We start from the raw sequence: 12,213 nt of genomic DNA on the forward strand, positions 1-12,213 counted from the left end.
AAGAAACTTTGCACAAAGCACAAGCAAATATCAATGTAATCTGTTGAGGACTACAATTACCATTGCTTCTGGAGATGTTGGCTCTGACTAATAGGTGGCTGGCTGTTACATCCCCATCCAGTGTGGGAATTTGGTCAGGTGATCGTTTGTTTGGCAGTGAAGACACGTCAAAGGTGGCGTCGCCGGACGATGAAAGTTAAAAAACTTCGACTTGAAGGTTTCTTATTTTCTCCGTTTGTTTTTCGATTCTCCGTAGTCTTAGTTAAGTGTCAACTTTCTCACATTTTAACAGTTGATTATTTTAACATATTTTCGTTTCCGCTGGTCGATGGGAGGGAAAACGACTTATTGGCAGATAAGTTAATATTCTATATTGTCCCGTTTTTAATTCCGTGGAAAAGGAATGGAAATTAAGAATTAAGAAGAGATTCTAAAACGCGCCTTTTGGTTAAAAATTATAAAAACACAGCCACTGGATTCTCACGCTAACACCTTTCAGAGGAAATATTTGAATTGAAATAACCTGATTTCCGCTTTGCGTTTTAAATTTCATATATAGGTTATATAGTTAATCGAGGCCTTACCCTAATCTTTCCATATATAGTTCTGACTTTCATCTAAGTCCGTTCTCGAGATTAAAAAAAGACAAACAGACACGTGGACGGCAGTGGAAATTTTTAGGTCTACAATTTTTTTCAAATTACAGTTCATTAAAATATTCTGACACAATTCGCTTGAATAACTGCAACAAAACACCTCTGCGTTAATATCATCGCGCTGTTCACGAGGACATTACCACTTTGTTTGTATTGTTTCATAACAATATTACACAGCATTCTGGATTTGAGCATTACTGTCAAACTTTCTATTACCTCGGTACATATTACTTAACATTTCGCTCCTTAATTTTCTAAACCTGTTTAAGATTAAGAAATGTGGTAGCCACGGCAACAACTCTACACTGTGATCAGAAAAGTGTTTTAGAGTATCAACTGTCAGTATCAAGAAATGTATACCTTCATTGATTTATATTTATATCATTTTGTACACTAACATGTAAGTTATGTTCAAAATAATTATGAATCATTGGGTAAAAATTGTGTAAAATGATGTATAATTCTTTTTGTTTCAGCTGATTTCAAGATTACTTCAATAAATTGTATATATTTCTTGATTCTAGTTAATAATACATCAGCCCCCAAATAACTATTTATATATATTACAGTAAGGATAATCTGATATGTTGTGAGTACTTTTTTCTTGAGCATATCTGGATATGGTCCAGCATTCGTACGGTCTGAAAATCTTTTATACATGTAAAAATGCATGTAAAATACGTAATTAAATAAATATTATATTATTATATTAAAATATGTCTTTATTTGGAAAAAACTACATTGAACATATCAAATACAAAGGATTATGTCTCGAAGCTGTCCTCAGATTCACAAGACCTGAAAATACGGAGTAAAGAGAACTCGCCATCTGAAATATTTCAAAATTAAATGCATCAAAACACGATTTCAACAAGCAATATTACAAAATTTTGTTAAATATACTTTAATTGGAAATTTCTTCGTAACGTTGAAGTAATCATTCATGGATAAACATAGAGACACTTTACCAAATCTCTTCATAAAATTCAACATCTGTACAATAATTGATTATCATTACTGTATGTAAATTTTGCATAAACTTAACAGTTATTTATAAAAAGAACAAATTTCAAACATTACTTTTAATTTCTGTTCTAAACTGAGATCGCAATCAGCAAACCTTCTTATATCTTGAAAGGATGTTTGCATCTGAAAGACAGAAAAGAAAGCAAAAGATTTGATTAAATTCGTAAATGAAATTATTTTCATTTTAATAAAATTTCTTACGTTTGACGTAAAAATCGACGCCGAGAATCCAACTAAAATACATACAATAGTTATTACGACACAAATTAGAAAAATAAATACTTTCAATGCGAATTCCATTTTCGAATAAATTGAGAAAAAATAAAGTAAACACGTTTCGGTTAATAGTGCAGCATACGAAATCTTTAATACATAATTGAATGGTCCGTTGAGTTGATTGGTGTATGTCCAAATTTCATGGTGTTGTACCATAATTTCTTCCAATTCCAATTTCAAGTTTGTATTATCGTTTGTTAATAAGTACAAATCTTCGGATACTTTCTGAAATGCCTTTGTTAAACTAACAGTAAGCAAGAAAAGAAAGGAACAGAGGTATACCAAACCGCCACTCATCAATGTCATCCATATTCCAACTTCAATGCTACAGAAAAGTGCTTCGTGTTTGAATAATTCTCTTCTTTTCACATCGTGATAAAAGAAAAATATATTTAACAGCTGAAGCCATAATGTAATAATTATTGTCAAAATTGCAGCAGCAATTCGTGTGTAATTAATGATAGAAAATAGCTCATTTTGCCAAAGGTAATTCGATTTTCGTACTTTTATTTTTGTATTTAATTTTACTCTTTTAACAATACTAAATATTACGGCTAACACAAAGGTATAAATAGTAACCCCTACTTTGACAAAGACATCATTGTTAACAATCGAGTACCATGAAATGCACGGAGTTTTAGTTGAAAGTAAAGGCACCAGCATGCAAAAACTAAGAAGGAAATGTATCCAGTGAATGCACTCAACACAAAACAAGTAAAATCGCTTCAGACGTTTGTTCAAATAATTGCAGTTTCTTGTAACGCATGAACACGGTATGAAAAAGTTCCATCCGTAAATCTTTGACATAGAGGTGAATGATGACAAAAAACATTGCAGACATATTTCATGTTCAAAAGTTACAAATGTAGTTCTCATAAGTGATGAAGTTTTCATTTTGTTCTTCTCAGATATTATAACAATTCACGTAGAAACGGTTATTTTCGTTTATTAAAAGAATTATTGCACACAAAAATTTTAGAATGGATAAAGTCCTAAGACGTTATTATTCAGTTTCATTAGAACTATGAATTGCGCTATGCTGTATTCACAATCTCTTATATAAACCTTGTCTTAATTTATGCGATTTTAATCAGTTCTGTTAAGTGGAATTATATAACTTTAATTAATGAAAGTAATAAATGCCTGAAATCATAGCAGCAGTAATTTATAATCTAAACTAGTTAATTTACATCTACCATACCACACTGCAATTAACGTAAAATCAATAAATTGGTACACTTTCTAAATTGACGTAGTTAAGTGCTTTAGTTATCGCTGTAATGGTAAAATATTCCTGTTATTTTATTCATTACTCCAAATTGATTTCCAAGACACGTAGTTGAATTGTTTGTTCTCTTAGAAGTGCATAAACTATATCGTATGAAGATTAAAACTGAGTGAATGCAACTATCCATTTGGAATGTAAAGTCATTAATGTTTCTTAAAACAGAGACTATAACAAACACGTCATTGTTTAAAACAATGGTTCTTAAACTTATTATGCCTATAAATCCCTTTTCATAGCAAAAATCTGACCAGAAATTTCAAGTAAAATAACTACACAATGGCAAAATTACAAATTTAATTTTGATGTCTTAAATGATGACTTTTACGTCATCATTTAAGACATCAAAATTAAATTTAAATATAAATATGACTAAAATAAAATATAAATAAAACATTTTAATATATATTACTTTAAATATTAAAGTAAGCGGGCTTGCTAAAGCTTGCCCGCATTTAAAAACGGGTATAATGTAAAGAAAACAAAAAATCTCTATAGTTTATTTCTAATTGGGTTATAAATTACATTATAAAAATATAAAATTATTGTTTTTTATGTATCGAATTTTCATAAGAAAAAATATATTTTTGATTAAAATAAATAAATTTTTATGTACATTTAGTTTTTATAAATATGAAAGACAACCAATAATTATCACTGTTTTAGAAAGAAAATTAAATAAATATATTAAATAATTTTTTTGGACAAATAACCTGAGATTCGACGGTAAAATAAAAAGCACACCACTCGTACTTTTCCAGCATCAACTTTAATCACAGAATAAACATTTATGTCAGGACGTAAAAATGACTACCAAATTTATTTATTACTATTTATTTTTAACTTTCAGAATAACGAAAATGGGTCACATTCGTTTTATTTTCTATTAAACCTTTCGCAGACCCCATGGCGTTGTCCTCGCACCCCAAATTAATTTTAATTTCTTACCAATCCCATCGGCGGTTTCAAGAATTCCCAGGAGTAGGTAGGAACCACTTTGGGAAACATTGGTCTAGAATCTAGTACCCATATGAATGGCGTTTTGTTAGTGTTATATTAATATTGGAGGATAAAAAAATGTAATTAATGTTATATTTTCTTATATATTATTATTGGTGTAATATAATTGTTTCAAAACTTTTTTGTACAATTATTATAGAATGTTTTAACGTGCTGAATAGGGGACCTTCAGGTACGAAAAACACACAAAAAGGGTGTACAGGTAAAAATAAAGATATTTTGTTTTGACTTTTAACTAAGATCTCTTTTGCTAATCATAAACTACATTAGTATAATATATATTTCTCTTTCTTCGCCTTTTCCCGTAGTAAGGGTTAGCTTTGTTGCAACTGTCTCCACTTGGCACAGTCTTTGGCATCTTCTGGGTTGAGGTTGGCGATGTGCATGTCCTCCTTGATGGTATCCATCCATCATTTCTTGAGCCTTCGTGGGCGGCGCCTTTCTGGGTTCAGTTGCATGGCCGTCTTTGCGATTGATGTGTCTTCGCTGCTTAGGACATATCCATCCCATCCTAAGCGGGCCTGTCGCATTTTCTTGTCGATTTTTTTTATTCCCAATCTTTGTTGAATGTTGTAGTTTGTTACAGGGTCTAATTGGGTTAGGCCTGGCATCTATCTTAACATCTTCATCTCTATTACTTGGAGAGAGTGTTCATATTTTCTTGCTGTGGGCCAGCATTCAGCTCCGTAAAGAGCTGTTGGGCGAACCACTGTTTTATAAATTTTTGCTTTTAGGCATTTTTCTATCACACAGAACGCCTGTGGTTTGTCGCCATTTAAGCCAGGCAGCATTTATTCGTGTCACGATATCAGGTGCTGTTTCACTATCTGCAGATAACACGGAGCTCAAATATTTGAACTAAGTCACTTTCTTTATTGTCTGGTCTTTCACTTGGATTGCTATGTCAGTTTGTGGGCCACACTCGAGATATTCTATTTTCTTTAAATTTAGGCTTAGTCCATATTCAGTAAGTCAGTTTCTCTATGCTTGCACCATCTCCTGGAGAGCTGTACTTTCTTGATGTGAAAGCATTACATCCTCAGCGTACAGTAATGTCCAAGGGTGTGCTGCCTGCAGTCAGTTGTGACAGTGTCCGAGCAAAGTATGAATAGCAATGGCGAGAGTGCTTATCCTTGGTGCACACCAACAGTTATTTTGAATAGTGAGAGGTTCCAGCGTTTTGCAACACGGTCAAAGGCTTTTTCAAGGTCTAAGACAGCCAGGTGTATTACTTTATTCTTTTTACGATGTTTTTCTATAAAGAGACTAGCAGCATGTATTTCATCTGTTGTACTGGAGCCTTTAACAAATCCACACTGGTTGCTTGTGACTGTTATATGGCTTTTCAGCCTTTGGTCCAGAACTCTTTCTAATATTTTTAAAGCCTGATAAAGTAGGCGAATTGGTCTGTAGTTTGAGCAGTTACATATGTCACCTTTGCCCTTCCACTGATATCGTTGTGATGGTTGTCCAGTCCTTAAGAAGCCTGTTTTCAGTTACAATGTGATTGAAAAGTGAGGCTAAGAATGAGGCTCCATTTTCTCCAAACATCTTTCAGATTTTGACTGGGATGTCTTCAGGCCCTGTCACTTTCCCATTGTTCATCTTCTGGATTGCTTCTTTTAGTATTTAGTTCGATGGTTGTTATCAGTGGAACTGGGCCCAGAATTGGTGGGTGACATATTATTGGTGGATTATTAAATTCACTATTGCTTATGTTTTTTGAAGTAATCACACCAGCGTTTGAGGATGGCTTGATGGTTGTTAAGCATTTTTATTTCTGCGTCCTTGACTTGGGTAACATGACCAAAGTCTTGAGTCAATCTCTGAAGGAATCTGGCAAGACGATGCATCATGTTTTCTTCCCCTCGTGTGTTTAATTGGTCGTACAGTACATATCCTGTAGTAGTCACTGTTGGCATCTGCTCTTTTTACAGCTGATTTCAAGCGTTTGCGTTCATCCAGATCAGTTTTAAGCTGAGTTTCCTCCACAGCAAAAACGCTTGCTTCTTTTCCTTTACTGCAGCTTGTACTTCTCGGTTCCACCACCATGTTTGCTTGTCAAGATACTGTCGCCCAAATTTTGTTTTTCCAACTGTCTTCTCTGCTGCCTGATGAATCTGCTGTACTGCCTCCTATCACATGTTTTCGACTAGTCCGTCTGGATCCACTTTGAAATTTATCAAAGCAGTACTCAGCATGCTGTTGCATGCTTTGATTTTCCACCATTTGAAGCATATAGTCCCAGTTAATATTATTTGCTTTTTCTTCAATTGGCTCATTTGAATATCCATGATATGTGGCTGATGCTGTGGAGCTATATTTTCATTAGGTATCACTTTTTGATAAGTTTCAGATCTTGTCTGCGCACCATCCACTAGTCGACCTGGGTCGTGTAACCACCACCAGTATATGTGGCGATGTGTGTCAACCATTTTTTTAAGAAGGTATTTGCTAGGACTAAATCATGTGCAACTGCACAGTCAAGTGTTATGACTCCATCAGCATTTCCAGTTCTAAAGCCATTTCCAACGTGTTGCTGCACATATCCACCTCTTTGTTGTCATACATGGCCATTCAAACTCCTCTAACTATGATATAATCAGTTCGGTTCACAGACTGCAAGTACGTGGTCAGTTTGTTTCAGAAGTCGTCTTTCTCTGTGTCTGTGCATCAAGTTTGCGGTGTATAACACGAGATGACATGGACAGTAATGATAGATGAAGCGATTTTGATAGATATTAAACGATTAAAGAATCGATTTACTTCTGTGACTTTTGCTTGTATATGTTCACTGACAGCAATGGCTACAACATTTCTTCTAGTGCTTGAACCATAGTAATAAAGTTTATAGCGTTCTCCAATTTTCCTAGCTTTTGTACCACTCCATTTTGTTTCTTGAAGACAGGCGATATCGATCCGTCGGTTTTTCAGTACGCTACCTGGTTCACGAGACTGGCTTGTGAGTGATCCTATGTTGAGGGTTCCTAATCGCAGTAGTTGCAATTTTCGTGTTTAAGTAGTTTTTGGACTTGCTTCATTAGCCTGCACCGTTCTTGGCAGGTAACCGTGATGCATTTGTCAAATCACTGGGACGCTTATCACATTTGTCATTTATGGGGTACGCCGTAATAGTTAGACGTATCATTGATTGAGACAGTTGCATGTTGATGCGACCATGGGTACTTTAGCCAGCGTGTCGCACCTCCTGTCACTGAAGACCGGAGCCCGTCGGTTGGGCATCCAGCCGGCGCTGCGAGGTGAGATCGGATTTTACCGGTTACATCAGTATAATAAGTTTTATTAATAAAGAGTCCATATACAAACAAAAAGTTATTTTGTTTATATATGAAAAATTTCTGTTTGTAAATCCTTTACATTTAGGTAAAGAATATCTGAAAACATTGCAGGCAAATTTCGTATTCAAAATTCACAATAGTATACGTATATTACTTCACAAAGTTTGCATTATAATCCTTTCGCATGATTGTGACAACCGTTATCTTTGTATTGCGAAAGAATTATCGTACAGAAAATTTGTCTAATGATTAAAATTACCGAAGACTGTTGTTCAGTTTCTGGGATGAAGTATTTATATAAGATTAATTATATTTAATTAAAAATTCCTTCTGAAAATCAGGAATGTTTTAAATTATGGTTGTTTTGAAAAATTAAAAGCATTAACTAATTTAGTTTTACAGAAGATAATTAAAATATCGTGTAATTTTACCAGATTTATAAGGCCGAGCTCATTTGTTTGCTTTTCAAATTGATGCGTTTTAACTACATCTTTATTAAGAACTATATCTTTATTACTTAACATACGGCATATTTTATTAATAAAATCTATTAACCCGTGTAAAAGCCCGCATGAATTATTTTAACTTCGGACACACCGCAATGTTATAAGATGAATTCAGATTGATTACTTTGTGTATTTACTTTCGTCACTGTAATTTACATTCAGCGGGATTTTCAGTATATGCGAACATTTCAAGGCCTGATTTTTTGCATAATTTCAGTTGTGAAAGTTCGTAGCATTCACTGTGCTCACAGTCAATGGTTAAGTGATGAAATGTTTTTATTTATATCTTTGCAATAAATAAAAAAATTGCATAGACAAAGAAGCATATTTATATAAACCTTTGATAAAACCTAACTCTTTGTTTACCGAATTGGGTTATTTGTGTCGTGTTTATATTTAAGTTAAATTAAATAAAATATAGAACAAATTTGAAGTAGAGTAACATCACCATGGAAAATACACTATTGCACAACATCCTTTCATGATGTTTATATAATTGATTATATCATATGTAAAACGCAATTTTAAGCACTCAGCTATCACTTTATTTTCACATATTACACAGATAGAGATATAATATATGTTTCTATGTATGTATCAGTAATAAGCAATAAAAACATTACTCGGAGAGTAAGGTTCCTTTGAGTACGCTATCGCATTAATTAATACGACCCTGCGTAGAAGTCACTTTATGTGTATTATTTTTTGAAATAGAGGAGTATTTTCGATTTTCCGCTAGAAAAAAAACTATTAAGAAAATATCAGTTAAATATCTTTCAAAACATTACGGGCATTACTAACATTACACGTTAAATGAGAAGAAGTATCCATTCAGTTTTAATATTGATAATATAAAATATACTAGAATTGAAAAAAGACAAAAAGATATGCCTTAAAAACGCAGGTTGTAAGAAAATATGCTTACTGATAACGGTAACGTTTCTGAACTGCATTTAGTAATCAGTGAATACTACCAGTAGAGAAATTACTAATTTACAATACTTAATTTCATCAATATAGAAAGCACACCAATCATAATGCCTAGCGATATATAATCATATCCATCTCTCTTATACATTACTATCCTCTTTATATTAATAAATCCATTACCATTTCAGACATATTTTAGTTTCGTAGACAATTCCATTTCAGATAATCACTTAGATTCGATTAGTGTTAGTTGCATAATGTTTACGTAATTATGAGTGTGGTAAACTGCAACAAAATCATCGTAGAAACTGAACTGTAAGGCCAACATATTTTCTAACTTCAATAATTTTTCTCAATTACAATTGCATTAAGATATAAACATAATTGTTGTTAAATCTCTTATATATAATGTGTAAAATTAGTTATTGAAATCTTAAATTTATGTATTTAATTACAGTCAAACCTGTTTTTATGCGCTCTTTTTATTCTGTATTTTCCTGTCTTCTGAATCTCAGAACTTTCAAGTTCTGAAACTTAATACTTTGAAGTGCACACGCAAACTTGTAATCACCGTGTCATACGTCACGTTGCTATTACATCTGTTCACATTGAAACCAAAAACCATGCATAGACATAACGTACCAGTAGAAAATTAATGCTCAATGGAGCTAATAAAATACCAGTCAATTTGAAAAATAATTAATTAGTAACCGTTGATTATTATGTCGTGAAACTAAAGGAATGTAACAAGGCACAGCAGCAATGTAAATTAGAAACATAGTAACGATAATGTTTGTAATATGTGGAAAAATTAATGTCTTGTAGGAGTAGGGGTTGCTCATAGTACACGTTTAAGCGGCTAATCTTGAAAAGGCAGGTAGGTTGTAGATACAAAATAGCAACTGTTTGTAAAACGTGAAACCATCACTAGTGTGCTACGATTACATAAAGGGATAGGAAGAATAGAAGCTATACGCGAAAAAAGAGCCAAATGCTAATTGGTTGCAAATAAAACTGGATTACATCCGATTTTTCCCTGGATTGGACTTCTTACAGAAGGCAAGCAATTATTTATTGTGACGTTTGTCACAATTCCGGAATGCAAATTTTTAATCACATTTTTAATTAATTTTATTTAAAATATATGCTCCCACCTCAAATTCGTAGTGGCTTGCTCCATTACATCATACCTTTTCTTTAATAATGGGTTAACAGCGTAACATGACACTTATAAATGATAGAAATAGTCCCACTTTTTGTATATGTAAAATATACAAAGTATTTGTGGCCCACCTACTTACGACTAATGCATTTTGTCTAAACTTCAATTAAACACCACTGTCCTAGTGAGTAGATAATATTAAAAACAACCGATCCGATAAAAGTATTTAATAAAATTTTATTTTTAATTTTGTTAAAATTTTGTGAATGCAGTTTACAATTTTTAGAAGTAGAGGACAACATCAAAGTAGTAATTATTACGAGGATCGATATCTTCTGGTTGAATGTCACTATTGTTTCCGATGTAGAAATAACTAAATGGCTTGGTAATACGTACGTCATCACTGTTTAAAATTTGCAGTTCTAGATAAGTAGTTGAATTCTTTATTAGAAATATAGGATCTGGTAAGCTGACGTTTCCGTGATAGCTACAGTCGAAAGTATCCCAAGGAATGTTATTTTCCTGTGAATTCGAATAGCCAATTAAATGTACTTTTTTCCATCGTGAATGATCAAGTGATATTGGAAGCGTAAAACTTGTTATATAGCAATCTTCTCTCACAAATATTTCGCATTTAAACCGGGTGTGTAAATCGATTGTGATTTCTAATTCATTTATAAGATTAAGCTGGTTTTGATATGTGAACAACGCATCATACATTTTTTCAGTTCTTTCGTCTGCATACAAGCAAAAGTACTCTGGGTAGTTGTAGAAAGTGTGATTCTGGAGACAACTACGAATAGAATTTACTTCGATTTCTGTCAAGACGTATTTAGTGAAAACGTAAGTCTCTGCTTCATCTATTGCCATGGCACGAAACCTAATTTTCGATAGAAATGGTCGTATCTCTTTGCCAATTTTTTCTTCCAACTCTCTATATTTCAAGTCAGGAAACTCTCTCATAACTCTCTCCTTCACCCAACTATAACAGGCTTCAAACAGATTTACTTCAGTTAAAGAATCATATATGGGACGGGAGAGAAATCTCGTAATTGTTGTTTCTTTGGATTGCAAGAAATCCTGAGTATGAAATATTTCATTCCAATGGCGATCGAAAAGTATCCAGCATTCGTATTGTATAAGTCTGTCGTTCTGTTCGCACGCAAAATCGTGGACCGAACACACATCTTCAAGACTTATTTCTGACCTGATGTAATTTCTACAAACTTCCTTCAGATCGTTCATTTTGTAGACATCGCTAAACATATATGATTCAATTGCAACTCCTACCGACGCAAATGACACGTTTTCCCCAGATAAAAAGCTGTAGTAAATAAAATATAGAGTTTAAAAATATAATAAAATATTTACTTTAAAAGTCTTGCTGCACTAATTCAGTACTATCTAAACATATATATTGTACGAATGAAAATATGTAATTGATCGATGGATAAAGAAACAACATACCTTTGTAATGTAAATATTACCTGACTTGAGACTGCTAAGTATATAACAAAAGGTTTTATGGGCGGATCGTTTGAAAAATACAAATTAAATAGGGGAGACCGGATTCTCACATCAGAGATTAATACACGTACTTGATCACTCTCCATATTTTTGAGAAAAACATAATCACCTTCCGTAGTAGAAGTTGGCATATCCTGTAAATTATTATAAAGTTGTAAATTGTTCGGTTGGAATTGTCACTTATTTATTAATTTTATTGTTAAATTAATAACAATTGTTCTTATTGTATTAATTTTAATTGTTTAATTTATTATTGTTATTAGATATATTATAGTCAGCGGTTCTCATCATATGGGGCGCGATCCCTTTGGGGGTCGAAAAATTCTTTCACAGGGATCGCCTAAGACCTCTGTGAAAGGGTCTTTGTACATATTTGCGGTGGTCTTAGGAATCGAGACACCGCTCCTCTATCCGTCTCCAGGCGGGTCCGCTCACAAACGAGTGCCCAGAGTGATGACATCATCGCGCCAATCCCCATCACATAAACCCCGTACAAATACAGGCGTGGGTGACAGGGTTGGCATCA

The 12,213-nt window shown here is 33.3% G+C and overlaps 1 protein-coding gene and 1 long non-coding RNA gene across 2 annotated transcripts; both read right to left on the reverse strand.

Annotated features, from left to right (window-relative positions):
• Positions 1–1,424: 1,424 nt before the first annotated feature.
• Positions 1,425–1,858, reverse strand: LOC136972527 (uncharacterized). The gene is made up of 3 exons (XR_010880347.1): positions 1,737–1,858; positions 1,560–1,649; positions 1,425–1,485 (listed from the first exon to the last, which is right to left on the reverse strand). It is a non-coding gene; the product is annotated as an uncharacterized lncRNA (long non-coding RNA).
• An 8,490-nt stretch (positions 1,859–10,348) lies between these two features.
• Positions 10,349–11,911, reverse strand: LOC136972528 (uncharacterized). The gene is made up of 2 exons (XM_067267115.1): positions 11,628–11,911; positions 10,349–11,484 (listed from the first exon to the last, which is right to left on the reverse strand). The coding sequence occupies exons 1-2, from the start codon at positions 11,816–11,818 to the stop codon at positions 10,443–10,445; spliced, it is 1,233 nt and encodes a 410-aa protein (XP_067123216.1). The 5' UTR covers positions 11,819–11,911; the 3' UTR covers positions 10,349–10,442.
• Positions 11,912–12,213: the final 302 nt, after the last annotated feature.

This window comes from Centruroides vittatus, unplaced genomic scaffold (genome assembly GCF_030686945.1).
Source record: "Centruroides vittatus isolate TY-2023 unplaced genomic scaffold, ASM3068694v2 contig_2954, whole genome shotgun sequence".
Taxonomy (NCBI): Eukaryota; Metazoa; Arthropoda; class Arachnida; order Scorpiones; family Buthidae; genus Centruroides; species Centruroides vittatus.